At 42.2% G+C, this 21,512-nt stretch overlaps 1 protein-coding gene across 1 annotated transcript in view; it reads right to left on the bottom strand.

Annotated features, from left to right (window-relative positions):
• The window catches only part of DNAH12 (dynein axonemal heavy chain 12), a 209,048-nt gene that overhangs the window by 4,776 nt on the left and 182,760 nt on the right, over positions 1–21,512 (bottom strand). Inside the window, exons 67-72 of the mRNA XM_051852268.3 lie at positions 16,755–16,988; positions 15,702–15,890; positions 13,508–13,611; positions 9,635–9,839; positions 6,160–6,297; positions 5,646–5,737 (exon numbers count right to left, since the gene is read on the bottom strand). Coding sequence (XP_051708228.3) covers positions 5,646–5,737; positions 6,160–6,297; positions 9,635–9,839; positions 13,508–13,611; positions 15,702–15,890; positions 16,755–16,988 — 962 coding nt within the window. The remainder of the gene's footprint in view (positions 1–5,645; positions 5,738–6,159; positions 6,298–9,634; positions 9,840–13,507; positions 13,612–15,701; positions 15,891–16,754; positions 16,989–21,512) is intronic.

Here is a 21,512-nt window from a genome sequence, read left to right as displayed (position 1 = left end):
CAACTGATCTTTGACAAAGGTACCAAGAACATCCGTTGGAAAAAGGACAGTTTTTCAACAAACGGTGCTTGGAGAACTGGACCTACATATACAGAAGAATGAAACTAGATACCCCTACCCATCTCTCATCATGTACGAAAATCAACTCGAAATGGATTAAAGACCTAAGTGTAAGACCAGAGACTTTGAAACTAGTAGTAGGAAACATAAGGGAAATGCTTCATGACACTGCAATGGGCAAGGATTTTTTGGATCAGAACCCAAAAACACAGGAAACAAAATAAAGAAAAAAAGAGACAAATGAGATTTCATCAAATTAAAGGACTTCTTCATAGCAAAATAAACAACCAACATGGTGAAGAGACACCCTACAGAATGGCAAACAACATTTTTAAGTTATACATCTGACAAGGAGTTAACAGCCAGAATGTCTAAGGAACAAAGACAATTCAATAGCAACATAGTAAATAATTCTACTTTTTAAACAGGTAATAAATCTAAACCATTTTCTCAAAGGAAAACATGTAAAAGGCCAAGAGTACATGAAAAAATGCTCAATATCACCAATCATCAGGGAGATGTAAACCAAAATAACAATGAGATATAGCATCACTCCATTCAGATTTGCTGTTATTAAGACCACAAGGTAACAAGCACTGATGAGGATGTGGGGAAAAGCGAAGCCTTGCACACTGCTGTTGGGAATGCAGATCAGTACTGCCACTGCAAAACAGTATGGAAGAGCCTCAAAAAGTGAAAACAGAACCGCTATGTGACCCAGCAATCCCAGTGCTGAGAGTCCACCCAGGGGAGAGGATATCTGTGGAAAACACATCTGTGCTCCCAGCTTTATTGCAGCACTGTTCACCATTGCCAGGAAATGCAAACGACCTAAGTGCCCCTTTATGCATAAAGAAAACGGGGTACATACACACAATGGAATACTATTCACCCATTAAAACAGGTCAAATCCGGAGGTCATTATGTTAAGTGAAATAAGCCAAACACAGAAAGACCAGTAATGCGTGATCTCACTCATACATGACTCTAAAAACAGTTGATCTCATGGATGGTAAGAATATATAAACGTGGGTACCAAAGTCTGGGGAGGCAGAGCGTGATGGAAGCATGAGCAAAGGTTGATTCATGACATTCAGTTACAGTTACATAGAATAGGAAGTTCTGGTGTTTGGGGCTGGCACCCCTCAGTTAAAGCTTTTAAAAAATACTTCTAAAAATAAAATTTGGGGGCTGGCCCTGTGGCATAGCAGGTAAAGCTGCTGCCTGCAGTACTCTCATCCCATATGGGTGCCAGTTTGAGTCCTGGCTGCTCCACTTTGATCCATCTCTCTGCTATGGCCTGGGAAAGCAGTATAAGATGTTGCAAGTACTTGGACCCCTGCACCTGTGTGGGAGACCTGGCAGAAGCTCCTGGTTTGGGATCGGCACAGCTCAGGCTGCTGTGGCCAACTGGGGAGTGAACCAGCGGATGGAAGACCTCTCTCTCTCTCTGCCTCTCCTTCTCTATGTAACTGACTTTCATATAAATAAGTAAATCTTTAAAAAAATTGGGGGGCCAGTGCTGTGGCACAGCGGGTAAAGCCAACACCTGCATTGCCGGCATCCCATATGGGCACCGGTTCGAGTCCTGGCTGCTCCACTTCCTATCCCACTCTCTGCTATGGCCTGGGAAAGCAATAGAAGATGGCCCAGGCCCTTGGGCCCCTGCACCTGTGTGGGAGACCTGGAAGAAGCTCCTGATTCTTGGCTTGGAATCAGCACAGCTCCGGCCATTGCAGCCAATTGGGGAGTGAACCAGCAGATGGAAGACCTCTTTCTCTGCTCTCCTACTCTCTCTGCATAACTCTGACTTTCAAGTAAAATAAATAAATTTTTTTAAAAATTTGGTTTATTTTCACTTTGCCACATTGATTGTTGGAAAGAAGGGGAAAAAATGAACAAACATATAAAGCAAAGTAAATCAAGAAAAAATGGAAGTATAGTGATGAACAAGCAAACAAGAAGTCATTGAATGAACCATGTGTAGCTGAGTCTCCGCATACTGTCTCAGGATTATCTCTGCAGAATCACTTGCTTACTCTTTTTTTATGCCCCTTTTCCTTAGTCTTTTTTTTTTTTTTTTTTTTTTTTTTTTTTTTTTTTTTTGACAGGCAGAGTGGACAGTGAGAGAGAGAGACAGTGAGAAAGGTCTTCCTTTACTGTTGGTTCACCCTCCAATGGCTGCCGCGGCCAGCGCACTGCAGCCAGCGTACCGCGCTGATCCAATGGCAGGAGCCAGGTACTTATCCTGGTCTCCCATAGGGTGCAGGGCCTAAGCACTTGGGCCATCCTCCACTGCACTCCCTGGCCACAGCAGAGAGCTGGCCTGGGAGAGGGGCAACTGGGACAGAATCCAGTGCCCCGACCTGGACTAGAACCCTGTGTGCCGGCACCGCAAGGCGGAGGATTAGCCTAGTGAGCCGCGGCGCCAGCCCCTTTTTCCTTAGTCTTTATCTTTTCTTTTCTTTCTTTCTTTCTTTTTTTTTTTTTTTTTAAGATTTATTTATTGGGGCTGGTGCTGCGGTGCAGTGGGTTAAAGCCCTGGCCTGAAGTGCCAGCATTCCATATGGGTGCCGGTTAGAGTCCTGGCTGCTCTACTTCCAATCCAGCCCACCGCTGTGGCCTGGGAAAGCAGTAGAAGATGGCCCAAGTCCTTGGCCCCTGCACCCACGTGGGAGACCCAGAGGAAGCTCCTGGCTCCTGGCTTCGGATTGGCGCAGCTCCATCCATTGCAGCCATCTGGGGAATGAACCAGCAGATGGAAGACCTCTCTCTCTGTCTCTACCTCTCTCTGTAACTCTGTCTTTTAAATAAATAAAATATTAAAAAAATAAACAAAATTTAAAAAAATTTATCTATTTGAGAGGCAGAGTCACAGAGAGAGGGGTCTTCCATCCACAGATTCATTCCCCAAATGGCTGCCAATGGCTGGGGTCGGGCCAGGCAGAGGCCAGGAGCCAGGAGCTCCTTCCAGGTCTCCCACATGGGTGCCGGGGCCCAAGCACTTGGGCCATCCTCCACTGCTTTTCCAAGTCATTAGCAGAGATCTGGATAAGAAGTGGAGCATCTGGGACTCAAACCAGAGTGCATATAGGATGCCTGCACTTCAGGTGAAGGCTTAACCTACTATGCCACAGTGCCGGCCCCTACCTCAGTTTTTTTTTTTTTTTTTTATTTGAAAGTCAGAGTTACACAGAAAGAGAAAGAGAGGCAGAGAGGAGAGAGAGAGAAAAGAGAGAGAGAGAGAAAGAGAGAGAGGAGAGAGAAGAGAGAGAAGAGAGAGAGAAGAGAGAAGAGAGAGAGAGAAGAGAGAAGAGAGAGGAGAGAGAGAGAGAGGGGAGAGAGAGAGAGAGAGAGAGATCTTTCATCCACTGTTTCATTCCCCGATTGGCCACAATGACTGGAGCTGTGCTGATCCAAAGCCAGGAGCCAGGAGCTTCTTCCCAGTCTGCCATGTGGGTGCAGGGGCCCAAGTGCCTGGCCATCTTTGACTGCTTTCCCAGGCCATTGCAGAGAGCTGGATCAGAGCAGTGCCAGCCCCTACCTCAGTATTTTTTTTTTTTTAAGATTTATTTATTTATTTGAAAGTCAGAGTTACGCAGAGAGAGAAGGAGAGCAGAGAGCTGGATCAAAGTAGAGCAGCCGGGACTAGAACCAGTGTCCATGTGGGATGCCAGCGCAGCAGGCAGAGGATTAACTCACTGCACCACAGCACTGGCCTCCTCTGTCTCAGTCTTTAATGCTTCCTTGGTAGCACAATCTAACCCTGACTCTGGAAACAGAGGATTTGGCTAAAAAATGGATTGTTGAAGTCCAGGGTTCCAAGGAAACTATGTCCCCTTCTTCTTTCCTATCCCTATTTATTTCAAACAGAAATAGCAGGAAATTCAATATTTATCCTAAATATATTTTACAAAGGTTTATTTCTTCATTCGAAAGTCAGAGACAGAAACAGAGAGAGAGAGATCCCATCTGCTGGTTCACTTCCCAAGTGTCATCAACAGCCGGAACTGGGCCAGGCTGAAGGCAGGAGCCACAAGCTTGTTCTGTTTCTCACGTGGGTGCAGAGGCCCAAGGATTGTCCTCCCAGGCACACCAGCAGGGAGCTGGATCAGAAGTGGAGCAGCTGGGACCCAAACCAGTGTCCATATGGGATGCCTGACTACAGCAGCAGCTTAACTCTTTAAGCCACAGGGCCAGCCACTTATTCTAAATATCTTGATGAAAGAAAAAAGTTTTCTATTCACTAATAGAAATGGGAACTGTATTGTAACTGTAAACTGTTTAAAAGTGAAGTGTCAAAATGGTGTTTGGGCCAGCGTTGTGGAGCAGCAGATTAAACAGTTGTATTGCCACCATCCCATATGAGTAACCATTGGTGTCCTGGCTGCTTTGCTTCCAATCTAACTCCCTGCTAATGTGCCTGGGAAGGCAGTAGAAGATGGGTCAAGTGCTTGGATTCCTGCCACACACTGGGAGACCAGGATGGAGTTCCTGACTCCTGGCTTTGGCCTGGCCCAGATCTGGTTATTGCAGCCATCTGGGAGTAAAGCAGCAGAACCAAGATCTCTCCTACTCTCTGTGTCTCTTCTATCTTCTCTTTCTGTCACTCTGTCTTTCAAATAAATAAATCAATAATTTTTTTTTTCAAAGAATGGGCATTTGGTCTAACAGTTAAGATACTAATTGGGACACCTGCATCCCATATCAGAGTGACTGAGTTCAAGTCCTAGATCTGTTCCTGATTCCAGCTTCCAGCTAATGCATACCTGGGAGGCAGCAGGAGATGGCTCAAGTGGTTGAGTCCCTGATAGCCACGTGGGAGACAAGGATTGAGTCCTGGCTTGGTGCCCAGGCATTGGGGGAGTGAGCCAAGGGATGGGAGCGCTCTCTGTCTCTGTTTCTGACTCAGTCTCTCAAATATATAAATAAATCAATTTTAAGAAGTGAGGTGTCCTACATATTACAAAATGGAAGGTACCAGCTATAAACCAAGAGCAGAGAGGTGATTTTGGCTAACTATTCTACTAATAAAGCCACTAAGATATTGGCTAAAATCTGTTCAGTACCTAAAAATAGTTACTCCAATCTGAGTTAGAGTTTACATTAAAAAATCTCCTGTTATTTATTACTTGATTTCTTTTTTTAAAATTTATTTGACAGGTAGAGTTATAGTCAGTGAGAGAGAGACAGAGAGAAATGTCTTCCTTCCGTTGGTTCATTCCCCAAATGGCTGCCACGGCGCTGCGCCAATCCTAAGCCAGGAGCCAGGTACTTCTCCTGGTCTCCCATGGGGTGCAGGGCCCAAGCACTCGGGCCATCCTCCACTGCCCTCCCGGGCCACAGCAGAGAGCTGGACCGGAAAATGAAAAACTGGGACTAGAACCCGGCACCCATATGGGATGCCAGCGTTGCAGGCGGAGGATTTACCAAGTGAGCCATGGCACCAGCCCTATTACTTGATTTCTTAGAAAAGGCCTTTTGGCTTAAAAAAAGAAAAACAAAACTGAACTAAGAAGCAGAGCGCTGTTGTATGCTATGATTCATCTACAGTTGGAAAGGGTGTTGCAGTTGCAGCTACTGGCCTTTCCCTGTCCCAGCGTGCGCCGTCCAGGTACAGCCCGTGGATGTAGACGCCGTCTTCTGGCGACGTGTCAGATTTATCGGAAGGAATAACCTGAAGGGGGGAGGCACACACAGGCAGCTTAGACTTCTGCGGAAAACTGCTAAATCATCGGGATACTTAAGACAGCTTTTTAAACTACTAATTTTTTTTCATCCATAGAATGCAAAAAAAATTTTATCCTGTATAGTTCTTGTTCAAGCATTCTATCAGGTTTTACTGTACCTCATATTAGTTTTTGCTAAGGTAGAAAAACAGCTTGGAATTATTTGTATCACTTATGGAGATACACAAGAGTTCTGTACTAGAGTTAGCAAGACATAATATGACACACTTTTTTTCATAGAGCACAAAGAATGGAAAGAAGTAAGATTTATTTATAATGGGTTATGATATTTAAATTCTGCATACTTTCCTTGCTTAAATACAAGCCTGTGATGTGGTGATTCATTGTTAAGTTTAAGGAGTTACTTTACCTCAAACTCAAATCCTAGTAAATCAATAGGGATGGTGTATTTTCTGGCATAATTCTGCATTGCTCCAGTTAAAAAGGCTTGGGTGAAAAAGAAACCTGACAACCAAAACACACAAGGTTTTCCTGAATCGTGCCAGACCTATAAAGAGAAAATAGCATAGGTTATATCCCCCTGACACCCACTTCCCAATTCTGGATTTTTGCCTGAGCTGCCCACACTTCCCACCCCGGTTCTCTTCCCTGACACCAAACACACAGCCTGCCTCATCTCTCCTGGATACTCTCTCCTTTCAGATCATCTTTCTGGAAATTCCAAAATAATGTGAGCATTAACCTGAATGAGATATAATTTGAAAGACTCATGTTCTCCACAAAGTCCAAGGTAAATGTTCACGGATTTATTGTGAACTGACCCCACTCCCAGACAACCGTCCACAAGTATGTCACACATTTTACTAATGGTAGCTTTCTTGTGTTGGTTCCAGTTCCTCAACCCTCTTTAGCACCTCGTCTCCACGTCCACTGCCTCTGCAGTCTGGATCCTCACGGTCTTCTTTCTCTATCACTGTGTATTGCTTCTTTGCTTCTTCCCTTACTCTGCTCCGCATATCTTGAACCAGGCTGCCAGCACATACGTCGCCATGCACAGTGGTGACGTACAACTCTTCCGTGACCTACCAGATTCTTCAGTGACCCACCACATTAAAGGCTAAACCTTTTAGTCTCCTATTCAAGACACTTCACAGTCTGGTCCCAAATTGTATTTTAAGCTCTCGTTTCCTGCTGTATTCAAGCACCTGACATTCTAATCACACCTGACTATCTGGTGTTCTCTTCTGTGTGAGGTGGACATCTATTGCTAAATACATGGTACCAACCTGCCCATCTTCCCTCCAGAGGACAAACCCTGCTACCACCTGTGCTCACTTCCTGGGGCAGTCGTGTTATCCACGCTCAGCCAGTCACAGTGATTGATTCAGGAATGGACACGTGGCCCAATCAAAGCCAGAAATGCAGAAACTCTTGCTGGGACTTCTGGCCAAAAGATTACTCAGCTCTTTGAAGTTGTATGAACGTGAGGCCAGAGTTGCTACTGCGACCTTGCTACCATCAGAGAGGACTCAAGAATGGAATAAAAGGAATCCAGTCAAGAGGTCAAGTGCAAGAAGCCAGGGGCAGGACTTTGCTTCTCAGGTCAAGCCTACCTGTACCCACTTTACCCCCAAGGTTTTTCACTTACAGAGGGAACCAACTTGATTTGTGCTCATCAGCATTTCTCCTCAATCATACATGACCTGGTGCCATTCTTCCACAGTCATGTGCTCTCAGTCCTTTTCCTTTCTTTGCAGGGTCAAAAACCACTCATCCTTTAGACCCAGTTCAAGGTCTACATCTGTGATCCAAACTTTGCTTTCCTGGGTCCAAGTTCTTTGAACTCCCAGAGCACTTTACAGGTTGATCTTTAATGACAAAGCCCTTATGGTAGTATATTAATTTTTTAAAGATACACAGCTTGTTTCTCTGTAAGCTACTGGCAGTTTGAAGGCAGGACTCAAGTTGCAATCAGAGCACACAACAGGAAGCTTTGCACAAAGTGGGATCTCAACTCATACATGTTGAGTGAGCAGATGAATCTTGTCTCTAAACAAGAAGTCCACTGTGGGAGGAAACCAGCTTTACTACCTGGGAGGCTGGGAGAATACAGGACGAGCCAGCAGACCAAAACAGAGCTGGAGTCTGATAAGGGTCATAGCTAAGCTGGACCAGCCCAAGAATGCAGTAAGAACCCAGAAGGCACATGTATGGCAAACGTTCACTCACCCAAGACTTCATTCAGTCCAGCATTTCATCACTGCCACAGTCCACTACCTATACAATCCCTTGAATTAGCTACCATTTGGAAAGAACTTAGTGCAAGCCAGGCAGTGTGCTTAGCACACTCATGTAGTCCATAAATAGTGAGTGAGTGATCATTCTGCGCATCTTACAGGGAGGAAACAGGTATAGCAAGATGAGCAACTTGTTCAGTCCTAAGAATAGTGCATGATCCTGACTTACCCCAACATTTTTGTTAGTGAAGGAAAATGCTATGGACTGCATGTTTCTCTTTCTCCAAAATTCACATGTTGAAACCCTCATCTCCAATGTGATGGTATGTGGCGATGATGGCTTAGTAATGAGATCATGAGGGTGGAGGCTAAAGGAGTTAGTGCTCTGATATGAAGAACAGAAGAGGACTCTCGCTCACCCTCCTGTCTGAGCCCGGAGAGCATCCCACCATCTCAGCCTTCCTAACTTCTAGAACTGTTGAGAAATAAAGGTATGTTATGTCATCCGGTCTCTTTTACAGTGTTATAGGCAGGCCAAACGAAAAGGATGTGTAGGGCAAATGGTGAGCGAGAAGTGAGAAAAGGAAAAAGTTTCCTTAGCACGTTCACTCTGAGAAGCACTAGGAGCCGCAGCAGAGCCTGGAGGGAAGATGCTGAGAAGGCCACGCAGCTTCCGCAGGGGTCAGAGGGCAATGGAAGAAAGACTTTCAGGATTCCACTCCATGCTGTTTCTTTTTTATAAGTACAGTCCACATAGAAAGCTCCTATATATGAAAATGAAGACCAAAAGCCAAACAGGTGTAGGATGTGAATAAATTCACAGAAGAAGCAAGCACACATGCCAAAAGCAGCCCAGGCTCATTAATAATAAAACAAATCAGGGCCAGAACAATATATGAATGAATGACCTTTTAGACTGATAAAATCTACAAGGGACACAGGAGAAGAGCCTGTCTCTCCACACCCTCACAACCACTTTGTGAGTTTTTTAGAGAAACAAAGCTTTTGTATAAAAAGGCAACTGGGCACTGAAAGACCATATATCTGGTGAATGTCTAAGAAATATTTTTAGGATTCCCCTCACTCCATCATCTTGCATAAACATCAACTATTGGCTGGGGCAAGTATGGAGATGAGGAGGAAAAGTAGTACCTGCTTTGTTTACCTGTGCCCTGAACATCTGTGTGTATGTGTGCATGAAGGTATATGTACAGGGGATTAAAAACACTCATTTTCCCCCTGGTTTTTTAAGTGATAAGAAGCCCTGACTTTAGGACAATGGCCAGTTGCTGATAAAACCAACACTCAGGTTATTTTTTTTTTAACTTATCATGGATACTAAAATCACAAGACAATATTAAATTGTAGTTTCAGAGAAATACAAACTTAGAACCTTAAAAACTATAAATGTTGCTAAATATTTGGGTTTGGGTAATGTGAAATTTTAATTTTCTACATTTTATACTCAGCACTTTGAAATATATGTATTTTCAATATTCTAAAATTTTGGTTAAATTTCCTGGAAACTACTGATTACATTTTATTCAAGTCAGAGACATTCAAGTGACCACAGCCAATTACTAACATCTTCCTAGTCAACAACGGCAATGACAACAATATACATGTATACATATAATAATAATTCACCTGTAAAAATTCCAACCGGGCTAGGAAATCTGTGATGTAACTTCCTAGGGGCTTAAGACTTGGGTATGACCGTTTTGCCCATATTTCTGGAACCTTTCCAACAAGTAAGCTGCCAGACAGGGCCTCTAGCGCAGAATCCATTACAACAACACCCTTAATCGCCTTTTCAAGGTCCCATAGAGTGTTGCGTATAGTTCTAATCAAACTGCAAGGGAAGAAATGACATCATTACCATATACGTGACAGCAAATGTCAACACTCAGTCGCTCCAGAAGAAGACATAGCAGCCATCTCATTTACAGCTGTAGAAGAATGCTTCCCGAAGTGTGGGCCCCTTGCACTTGGCAGTATGTGAGGCAATTTTAGACAACGCTTGGATGAACCTTTTTCATTTTCATCATTACAAACATTTTAAAATATAGAAAAAACCCAGTGTGTCCAAATTTTTGCTTTCTGGCTATTATTGCTTAGGAGTTAGGTAATTCATTATTATATTTTTTAAAAATTATATATTTATTTGAAGGACAGAGGGAAAGAGAGAGTCATCTGCTGGTTCATTCTCCAAATGGCCAAGACTGGGTCAGGCTGAAGCCAAGATCTTGGAACTCTATCTGGTCTCCCACATGGGTAGGAGGGGCCCAAGGATTTGGGCCATCTGCTGCTTTCCTAGATTCATTAGCAGAGCTGGATGGGAAGTGGTACAGCTGGGACTTGAACTAGCACTCATATGGGATGCCCTCATTGCAGACAGCAGCTTAACCCACTGTGCCACAATGCCAGCCCCTATTATTTTATTGTATATTGACCAATTATAGTTGTACGTGTCCATGAGGTACAAAGTGGTATCATTTTTTAATACAATGTGGAATGACTAAATCCAATTAATATATCTCCTCAAATACATAACTTTTCTGTGGTGAGAGCATTAGAATTTTCTCTTCGTAATATTAAAATGTATATACTCAATTATTAACTATGTCCAGTAGGCTGTTACTGATCTTAGAAACAATCAAGCTTATTCCTCCTGTCTGAGGCTCTGTACCTTCTAATGAGCATCTCTCCAGTTGTTCTACACCCCACCCTCTGGTTACCACTATTTTACTCTCTGCTTCTTTAAGTTCAATTGTTTTATGTCCCACAAGAGAGGGAGAACATGGATTCATCTGTCTTTTGGTATATGCCTTATTTCATTTAAAGGATGTTCTCCAATTTTATCCATGTTGTCACAGATGACAGAGCTTCTCCTTTGTTAAGGCTACATAGTATTCCACCGTGTACATACAAGTATCTCACATTTTCTATTCATCCCTTGATGGCCCCTGAAGTTGATTCTGTAACTTGGCTATTGTGAACAGGACTGCCACGAAAGGGGGAGTGCAGACAGCTCTACACATACTGACATCAAACCTTCCAGATCAATGTCACAAGTGGGACTCCTGGATCACAGGGTATCTATATTCTTAGCTTTTTGAGAAAGCTCCAAGCTATTTTTGATAAGGGCTATATTTACATTCCCACCAACAGTGTACAGGGGTTCCCCCATCTCCACATCTATTTTGTCTATTTTGATAACAACCATTCTAACAGGCGTGAGGTGAAATCTCACTGTGGTTTTAATTTGCATTTCCTTAGTGATTAGTAATGTTGGCCATCTGTCTACTTTTGAGAAATATCTATTCATGTTCAACATTTGTTTTGTTTCTTTTCTACAGAGTTCAGTTCTTTATGTATTTTGGATATAGTCTCTTAGCAGGTATATGACTTGCAAAATTTTTCTCTCATTTCATACATTGCCTCTTCACTAGATTGTTTCCTTTGATGGGCAGAAGCTTTTTCCTATGATGTAATCCCACTTGCATATCTTTGATTTTGTTGCTTGTACTTGGGGTCAAATCTAAAAAAACATCATTGCTCAGACCAGTGTAACATAGTTTCCTCTTATCTTTTCTTCTAGGAGTTTTGCAAGTTCAGGTCTTATATTTAAGTCTTTAATCCTTTTTGAGTTGATGTTTGTATATGGTATGAGACAAAGGTCCAAGTCATTCTTTTGTATATGGATACTCAGTTTTTCTAACATCTATTACATATTTTTGGTATCTTTGTTAAAGATCAATTGCCCAGGGCCGGTGCTATGGTATAGCAGGTAAAACCGCCATCTGCAGTGCTGACATTCCATATGGGTGCCAGTTCGAGTCCTGGCTGCTCCACTTCTGATCCAGCTCTCTGCTATGGCCTGAGAAACCAGTAGAAGATGGCTCAAGGGCTTGGGCCCCTGTGCCCACATGGGAGACCCAGAAGCTCCTGGCTCCTGCCTTTGGATGGGCCCAGCTCTGGCCGTTGCAGCCATTTGGGGAGTGAACCAGCAGATAGAAGCTCGCTCTCACTCTCTCTCTCTCTCTCTCTGCCTCTGCCCCTTTGTAACTCTTTCAAATAATAAATAAATCTTAAAAAAAATCAATTGATCATAGTTGTATGAGTTCTGAGCTCTCTATTCTCTTCCATTGGTTGATGTCTATATTATTATATTTTAATTTTTAATTGTTTGAGAGAGAAAGTGAGTGAGTGTGTGTGTGTGTGTGTGAGAGAGAGAGAGAGAGAGAGCGAGCGTGCACGCTCTCATTCACTAGTTAATTCCTCAAATACCCACAATGTCCAGGGCTGGGCTGGGGCCACAGCCAGGAACACAATCCAGGTCTCCCACTTGGGTGTCAGGAACCCAAATACTTGAGCCATTACCACTGCCTCCTGTCTGCACTGGCCAGAAGCTGAAGCCCAGAAAGACATCTATCTTTATGCCAGTACCATGCTGTTTTAATCACCACTGCTATATAATTAGTTTGAAATCATGTAATTTGATGCCTTCAGCTTTATTGTTTTTACTCATGATATCCTTGGCTGTGTTTGTGGTTTCATGTGAACTGTAGGACTGTTTTTTCCCTATTTATGAAAGATGACATTGGAATTTTGATAGAGGTTGGATTGAATCTGTAGATTGTTCTGGGAAGACCTGGCTTATGTAAGCAGAGGACCATATAAGGAAAAATGTTGGGTAAATAACATCATAGCTGACATACAAATATGGAAAAAGTTATAAAGGTATTAGGAAGTTGCTGAAATAAACACTGTGGTAATACATAAACTGTATATTCATTTCCATGCTTGCAAATACTTTCCCACTCAGGCCCAAACTTCAAGGAATACCATAACCATACCTGAGTGCTTCAGGCTAGCAGCCTCAGCCACTGAGAGATGGTGTTGTTATTATATGTAAATAAATATAATCTTTGTATAAGAAAAACAGAATTAAGGCATCATCAATATATTTTGTTTTAAAATGTCAGCAAATCTGGAAACCAAAATAAACTTGGAAACACTTCAGAAAATACTTAACCAAATGAATTTTCCATTTCGTAAGCCAGTATTGGATTTCAGAAAATTCAATGAAAACCTTTCAAAGCAAATAATTTCCTTGTTATAAAAGGTTCCTAATCAACCTAGTTTAGATTCAGTAAAAAGAGGGAGGTGCTATGTGTGTCAGGTAGCAGAAAAATGACCAAATATGTGGCTTCACACAGGCCTAACTCATGTTCATTTGCCTTTAACTCCTCCGATTAGTAACAGACAGGTGGGAAGCTATGCCTAATGAGTGTTTTTAAACAGTAGGAAGAGATCCTTTTCATCATCATGAATTATTATAAAAAAATACTCTTTCTTCTGGGGCAGAAGGTTGTGGAACTTTTAAAAAAGGGAAAATTATAATGAAATGGCAGATTTTGACCATCTTATAGAAATTTTTAAACTTGGTACCAGCATGTCTTTTCATAAATCAATTTTGGCTGATTGCCTTCTGAATCAAGGAATATAGATCCTTACTTGTTAAATCTCTCCATTTCTTGTACTAACACAGTATTCATGCTCTCTTCATATCTCACAGGATATCTCAGCAGTGCTATTTCAATGTCAAAGTCACTTGGGAGCTGAAAGAATGGATTTTGAAAATCACATATTACTCTCAGAATGGATCACTGCTTTCCTCCAGCCATAACATCAACAGCAGCAAACACTAGGTTGTTATTAAGTCCAGTCACTATGCTCACTGCTTTCCACTCATTATCTCATTTAATCCTTACCACGTGATCTTAGCTGCCAATGTTGCTTCTATTTTACTGATAAGGAGCTTTAAGTACAAGAGAGGTTAAGTTACTGACCCAAGCGCACACACCCAAAAAGTGATCTGTGTAAATCCATGTCTTTGATTCTAAGGCTCACATTCTTTAAGTATCATGTCACTTTGTCAAAAATATATTTTTGAAAGTATGATTTCTTTTTCTAAGTTGAATCACATTTTCCACTGATTTACCTTTTCATAACTTTTATATTTATTTCTAATAAATGGTCAAGGGGCTCCAAATTGCTTGGCTTATGCTATTATCATTAATCATCTGTATAAATGTAGCAGGGTTCCTGGGCGTGGAGAGAGAGAGGCCACTGAGTGTCTGAGTCCTCTGAGAGACCTCAGAGATGCTTGAGAAGTGATGATGGTGGTTTAGAAGTGACCATCACTCCCAAGACTCTAGAATTCATACTCCTGAAGGGGCCAGGGAAATCCTCAATCAGGGAAGTCCTAAGCTAAGAGAGCTGACTGCTCAGACCGTCTTGGGGTGAGGATCCCCATGGAAAAAAAAAATCTTTCTAAGTCACAGTGGAAGGTGGCGTCCCGCAAGGGCCCTCTGCCTCTGCACAACCCTCCTACCCAATTAAGTCCCAAATAAATCTGTTAGGTCTCCTGTTAGGCATCTTGAAAGAGCCAGCATTCTGTGAAGGCAAGAACCTCTCCCCAGAGGGCAAGACCACAGCAGCAGGAGAGGTCCCGGGTGAGAAGAGGCAAAGAGCAGAAGCCGCAGCACAGGCATGTGGACTGGGGCAGGCCAGCCTGCTTTCCCTAGGGTCCAGGCAGGCCTGCCCTGCTCCCCCTCTAGTGGCCACAGGAAGGGTTACGGTTGGCAGGCTCACCTGAAGGAGTCACCGTGCAGCCCACGGGCTGCATGGTCAAGGGGACTAGGGGCCAGGTTCTGCTCTGTCCCAGTGCCTGATGCTGAAACATGGGAATAATGACAGCTGACCTGGAAAGGGTCTGTACTGGGGATCATCATCTTTTAAAAGTTCCCCAAGTAGTTTTCTATTGAATTTAAGACTTCACAGAAAAAAGATGACAACAGAGAATGCCATTCCAGTTCACTTAGCGGGGCTAGGTCCATGGGGCTGTCATGAAAAGCAAAATCTGTAGCAGCCGACTTCACACTGCTTGTCTCCTGTGCCTCCTCGATTTCTTAAGACCCAAGTTAAAAACCACTCTCCTGGAGTCAGTGAATTCAGATCATTTCCTCCTCCACTTAAAGAAGTAGGTCCTTACCTTCAATTTAGACATGATAACAAATCATACGTGCATTAGCTCATCCACAACTACAGGTACAAAGAACTTACTACGTGGCAGGCATTTTCCAAGCCACTTTCAATTCATGATCTCTTTCATGTTCTCAAAACCACAGACAGAGCCGGCGACACGGCTCACTAGGCTAATCCTCCACCTTGCGGCGCCGGCACACCGGGTTCTAGTCTCGGTCGGGGCGCCGGATTCTGTCCCGGTTGCCCCTCTTCCAGGCCAGCTCTCTGCTGTGGCCAGGGAGTGCAGTGGAGGATGGCCCAAGTGCTTGGGCCCTGCACCCCACAGGAGACCAGGAGAAGCACCTGGCTCCTGCCATCGGATCAGCGCGGTGTGCTGGCCACAGCGTGCCACCACGGCGGCCATTGGAGGGTGAACCAACAGCAAAAGGAAGACCTTTCTCTCTGTCTCTCTCTCTCACTGTCCACTCTGCCTGTCAAAAAAAAAAAAAAAAAAAAAAACTTAGACAGTTGGAGCTGTTGTCACCACTTAGGAGGTTTGGAAACTGATGCTGAGAGAGGCAAAGTGTCTTGCTCAAAGTCATAGGGCTGGTGAGTGGAGTTTTCAGATTGTCACTTCCACCTCCATTCCATGACGCACGAGATCTTTTACGTTCACCTTTACCTTGTTGAGAATATCTGTGGTGATCTCTAACAGAATCTGGTCGGTGCCTTCTGAAGATCCGGTCTGTTTGGAGCCTCCTTGGGTAAGCAGCAAGGACTCAAAGAGGATTTTGGTTTGCTGAAGGTCTTTGGAGATATCAACATTTTCGTGTAATCCAAACACCTCCGGTTCTTGAGTAAACGGAAGTTTCTACCAGCAAATAGATTAAGCATGCACCACATTTTCACAGGATACTGAACAGCAAAAGGATATACTATCCCAAAATAAGGCTACTATGGCAGAAGGAGTATTTCGAGCTGAAGATAATTAAGAATCAACAGATACAAAGTTTTCTTTGCCTTCCTTTTATCTGCTCAAAAGTAGGGCATAAACTTCTCTTTGTTAAGGGAACAAAAAACTTCTCCTTCTCTTGTACCAGGATCAGGAAAGCAACTCTTACCATCAGACCTGGAGGCCTGGTACTAAAATCAGTCTCCATAACCAGACCCTATTAAAATAATCCTTAGCTTTCATTAATCTTCCCCACTTGGTTTCTTACTATTTTCCCACAATTTATTGCTCCTAGAAACTTAACCTCCCATTTACTTTGTCTAGTCCCTTCTCTGAAATTCATCACCCTTTGTTAAACTGGTATGTAAACTCCCAGGTATAACTGCCTTTTCTGGTTTTCATTTCTTTTATGCAAAGCTCCCACACACATGAAAACATTAATATCAATAAAAACCATATGCCTTTTCTCCTGTTATTTGGTATTTGTCATTTTAATTTATAGGCCCCAGCCATTGAGCATAAGAGAATACATGGAGGAAAGTTTTTTTCCTCCCCTAAAATACAGTAATTCATAAGGCAGACATATGCAGACCAAAATCAATTAAACATCAAATAATAAAAGATTCAAGCTTTTCTAATTTTCAGTACTTAGTAGCAAAAGAAGATTGAATTGGTGGAGATCATGATACTTGTCTACACCTATACATTGGCGGGGAACATTTTACCACTTGCTGTTAGGAAAATCACACACACTCTAACCCTATTTTCAGTGACATCATTTACCTTAATAAATTCAATATAGTCATCATAGGTGCCTTTGGGTGGCGCATAGTAGTTGCCACTGGGAGAAAACTTATAATGAGGGTTTTCAATTATCTGTGAATTATAAAAGTCAGCCAGCATGGTTAACAGGAGACGTCTGTCCCAATCATCGGTCACTCTTCCTCCATAATTACACTCCCCAGTCAGGTAAGAGATGGCTTCAAATGGAATGGTATCATATTCATTTATAAATAGCTGAAACAAAGAGAAAGTAAAGTAAGAAAAAACTTAAAAATCTTTCACTTCTTCTTAAGATGGCATTAAATATTCTCTACTTGTAGGAGGGGTATATCATTATGGGTTGCCACTGGATAGCTGGGATGGGTAGTTTTGCTTCAAATTATTTTGCTTAGCTGCATCTCCCATCTTTTTTTCTGAAATAAATATGTATTGCTTTTCTAATGAAGAAATATTTAGTAAGAAAATTACCAAGTGTTTTCCATATGAATTTGGATCAACTTTGTCTAAGGGCACTGGTCCTCAGCTGGGGTCAGCTTTGTCCCTGAGGGGACATTACGCAATGTCTGGAGAAGTCAAGTTAGTCACCACTGTAACAGGTGTTCGGTGTGCTAATGGCATCAACTGGGTAGAGCTCTGGGTGCTGTTGAACAATGCACAGTGGAGCTACCCACAGTAATAGTGCCAAGACTGAGAACCAGAGGCCAGTGCAATTTCACAATATGATAAAAACACAACAATTTCAAACTTTAGTGTCAGCTTCATTCATACATCATGACTCAGTTCCATAAACAATCCATACAGTTTCTAGTTTCCTTATTATTATGGTAATAACAGTAATAAAAACTGCTATTTTGCATAGATTTCACATTATCTTTTCATTTCCCAGTAACTCTATAGAGTAGTAAAAAGTCTGGAAAGAGTAGTAAACAGTCTGGAAAATGTAAATTAATGTCAAGGCTGGAGTTTTTTTCTTCCAGTTCCAAATCCCATACTTTTTCTAGTATTTTGAAATGTTTGGTAGTATGTGGATTAGGATGGTATAAGTTACTAGCTAAGAGATGTTCCTGTCCCTGGAGCTTACCTAATAGTACAGTAATTACAGTAGAAATGGTGTAAAGCAAGAAAAAAATATCCTTCCAGAGGCAAGTTAAGGAAAAGAAGTGTTGAGAGATTTAAGAGAGGGACTGACACAATGAATGTAAATGCTCTCAAACCCCAGTTAAAAGACACAGACTGGCTGAATGGATTAAAAAAGAAAACTCATCTATTTGTTGCCTACAAGAAACACACCTTACCAACAAAGACACACACAGATTGAAAGTAAAAGGATGGAAAAAAGATAATCCATGCTAACAGAAACCAAAAAAGAACTGGTATGGCCATCCTACTATCAGACAAAATAGACTTTAACATAAAAACTATTAAAAGAGACAAAGGATCGGTGCCATGGCTCACTAGGCTAATCCTCCGCCTTGTGGCGCCGGCACACCGGGTTCTAGTCCCGATCGGGGCGCCAGATTCTGTCCTGGTTGCCCCCCTTCCAGGCCAGCTCTCTGCTGTGGCCCGGGAGTGCAGTGGAGGATGGCCCAAGTGCTTGGGCCCTGCACCCCATGGGAGACTAGGAGAAGCACCTGACTCCTGCCATTGGATCAGCGCGGTGCGCCAGCCGCAGCGCGCCGGCTGTGGCAGCCATTGGAGGGTGAACCAACGGCAAAGGAAGACCTTTCTCTCTGTCTCTCTCTCTCACTGTCCACTTTGCCTGTCCAAAAAAAAAAAAAAAAGAGAGAGAGAGAGACAAAGAAGGACATATATTAAAGGAACAATTTAACAGCAAGATATGACTATTATAAATGTATATGCTCCTATTTACAGGGCACCTGACTATTTAAAAGAAATGTTAAGGTATTTAAAGGGAGATACAGACTCACAGAAAAAATCAAAAGAGAAATAAAAAAAATTTGTGGAAACAAATCAAGATGATAATACAACATACCAAAAATTGTGGGATATAGCAAAAGCAGTGCTAAGAGGAAATTTATAGCAATTGGTGCCTACAGCAAGAAACTGAAAAGGCACTAAATATATGAACTATCTATGCATGCTTTCATGATGAAAATTCTAAGCAAATTGGGTATAGAAGGAACATTCCTTCAATAAAAGTAAGATAATTTATGACAAACCCACGGCCAGCATCCTATCAAATGGGGAAAAGTTGGAAGCATTCCCACTGAAATATGGAACCAGTCAAGGATGCCCACTCTCACCACTGCTATTCAATACAGTCCTGGAAGTTTTAGCCAGAGTCAGTAGGCAAGAAAAGAAATCAAAGGGAAACCAATTGGGAAGGAGGAAGTCAAACTATCCCTATTTGCAGATGACATGATTCTATATATAGGGGATCCAAAAACTCCACTAAGAGACTATTGCAACTCATAGCAGAGTTTGATAAAGTAGCAGGATATTAAGTCAATGCACAAAAATCAACAGCCTTTGTATACACAGACAATGCCATGGCTGAGAAAGAACTTGTAAGATCAATTCCATTCACAATAGCTACAAAAAAAAAAAAAAAAAAAAATCAAATACCTTGGAATAAATTTAACCAGGGATGTCGAAGAACTCTATGATGAGAATTAGAAAATGTTAAAGAAAGAAATAGAAGAAGATACAAAAAAATAGAAAAATCTCCCATGTTCATAGATTGGAAGAATCAATATTATCAAAATGTCCACTCTTTTGAAAGCAATTTACAGGTTCAATATGATACCAATCAAAATACCAAAGACATTCTTCTCAGATCTAGAAAAAAATGATGCTGAAATTCATATGGAAGCATGGGAGACCTCAAATAGCAATCATATACAACAAAAACAAAGCCACAGGTATCATAATACCACATTTCAAGACATACTACAAGGCAGTTATAATCAAAACAGCCTGGTACTGGTACAAAAATAGATGGATAGGCCAATGGAACAGAATAGAAACATCAGCAATCAATCTAAACATCTACAACCAACTTATATTTGACCAAGGAGCAACAATCAATCCCTGGAACAAGGATAGTCTCTTTAACAATTGGTTCTGGGAAAACTGGATTTCCACATGCAGACGTATGAAGCAGGACCCCTACCTTACACCTTACACAAAAATCCACTCACCATGGATTAAAGATCTAAATCTATGACCTGACACCATCAAAGTAATTGCGAACATTGGGGAAACCCAGCAAGACATTGGCACAGGCAAAGACTTCTTTGAAAAGATCACAGAGGCACAGGCAAAGCCAAAATGAACAAATGGGATGACTTCAAACTGAGAAGCTTCTCTATGGCAAAACAGTCAGGAAAGTGAAGAGGCAACTGACAGGATGGGAGAAATTATTTGCAAATTATGCAACTGATAAAGGATTAATAACCAGAATCTACAAAGAGATCAAGAAACTCCACAACAACAAAACAACTAACCCAGTTAAGAGATGGGCAAAGGACTTAAATAGACATTTTTCAAAAGAGGAAATCCAAATGGCCAACAGATACATGAAAAAATGTTCAAGATCACTAGCCATCAGAGAAATGCAAATTAAAACCACAATGAGGCCGGCGCCGTGGCTCACTAGGCTAATCCTCCGCCTAGCAGCGCCGGCACACCGGGTTCTAGTCCCGGTCGGGGCACCGGATTCTGTCCCGGTTGCCCCTCTTCCAGGCCAGCCCTCTGCTGTGGCCAGGGAGTGCAGTGGAGGATGGCCCAGGTGCTTGGGCCCTGCACCCGCATGGGAGACCAGGAAAAGCACCTGGCTCCTGGCTCCTGCCATCGGATCAGCGCGGTGTGCCGGCCGCAGCGCGCTGGCCGCGGCGGCCATTGGAGGGTGAACCAACGGCAAAGGAAGACCTTTCTCTCTGTCTCTCTCTCTCACTGTCCACTCTGCCTGTCAAAAATAAATAAATAAATAAATAAATAAATAAAACCACAATGAGATTTCACCTCACCCTCATTAGAATGGTTTTCATACAGAAATCAACAAACAGTAAATGCTGGAAAGGATGTGGGAAAAAAGGTACACTAATCCACTGTTGGCGGGAATGTAAACTGGTAAGCCACTATGGAAGACTGTATGGAGATACTTCAAAAATCTGAATACAGACCTACCATATGATCCAGCCATCACACTCTTGTGAATTTACCCAAGGTAAATGAAATCAGTAAACAAAAGAGCTATCTGCACCTCCATGTTTATTGCAGCTCAACTCAGAATAGCTAAGACATGGAATCAACCTAAATGCCCATCAACTGAAGACTAGATAAAGAAATTATGGGTTATGTACACTATGGAATACTACCCAGCAATTTAAAAAATGAAATTCGGTCACTTTCAACAAAATGGATCAATCTGGAAAACTTTATACTTAGTGAAATAAGCCAGTCCCAAAGGGACAAATACTATATGTTCTCCCTGATCTGTGAGAACTAATAGCAGACCTAAAATGAAAGCTGTAGAAATGAAATCGACACTTTGAGAAGCAATGACTTGAACAGCCCTCATATTGACTTTCAAGGAACAGTTTATTATTTTTTTTTATTTTTTTCTCTTCTTCATACTATATGTTGAACTCTTAACATGGAGTTAATCATATGTATATAAAGTCAACTGAAAATAAATCTCAGTAAAAAATAGGAGTGGGAATACGAGAGGGAGGAGAAAGTTTGTAACTGTAAAGCTGTATAGTTCTGCATACATTCCTACAGACTTACTTCTAA

The sequence above is a fragment of the Oryctolagus cuniculus genome, chromosome 10 (assembly GCF_051225735.1).
Source record: "Oryctolagus cuniculus isolate XC-2025 breed Fujian yellow rabbit chromosome 10, ASM5122573v1, whole genome shotgun sequence".
NCBI lineage: Eukaryota > Metazoa > Chordata > Mammalia > Lagomorpha > Leporidae > Oryctolagus > Oryctolagus cuniculus.
Note: the sequence above shows the minus strand (reverse complement) of the source record. Positions and strands in the feature narration are given on the sequence as shown.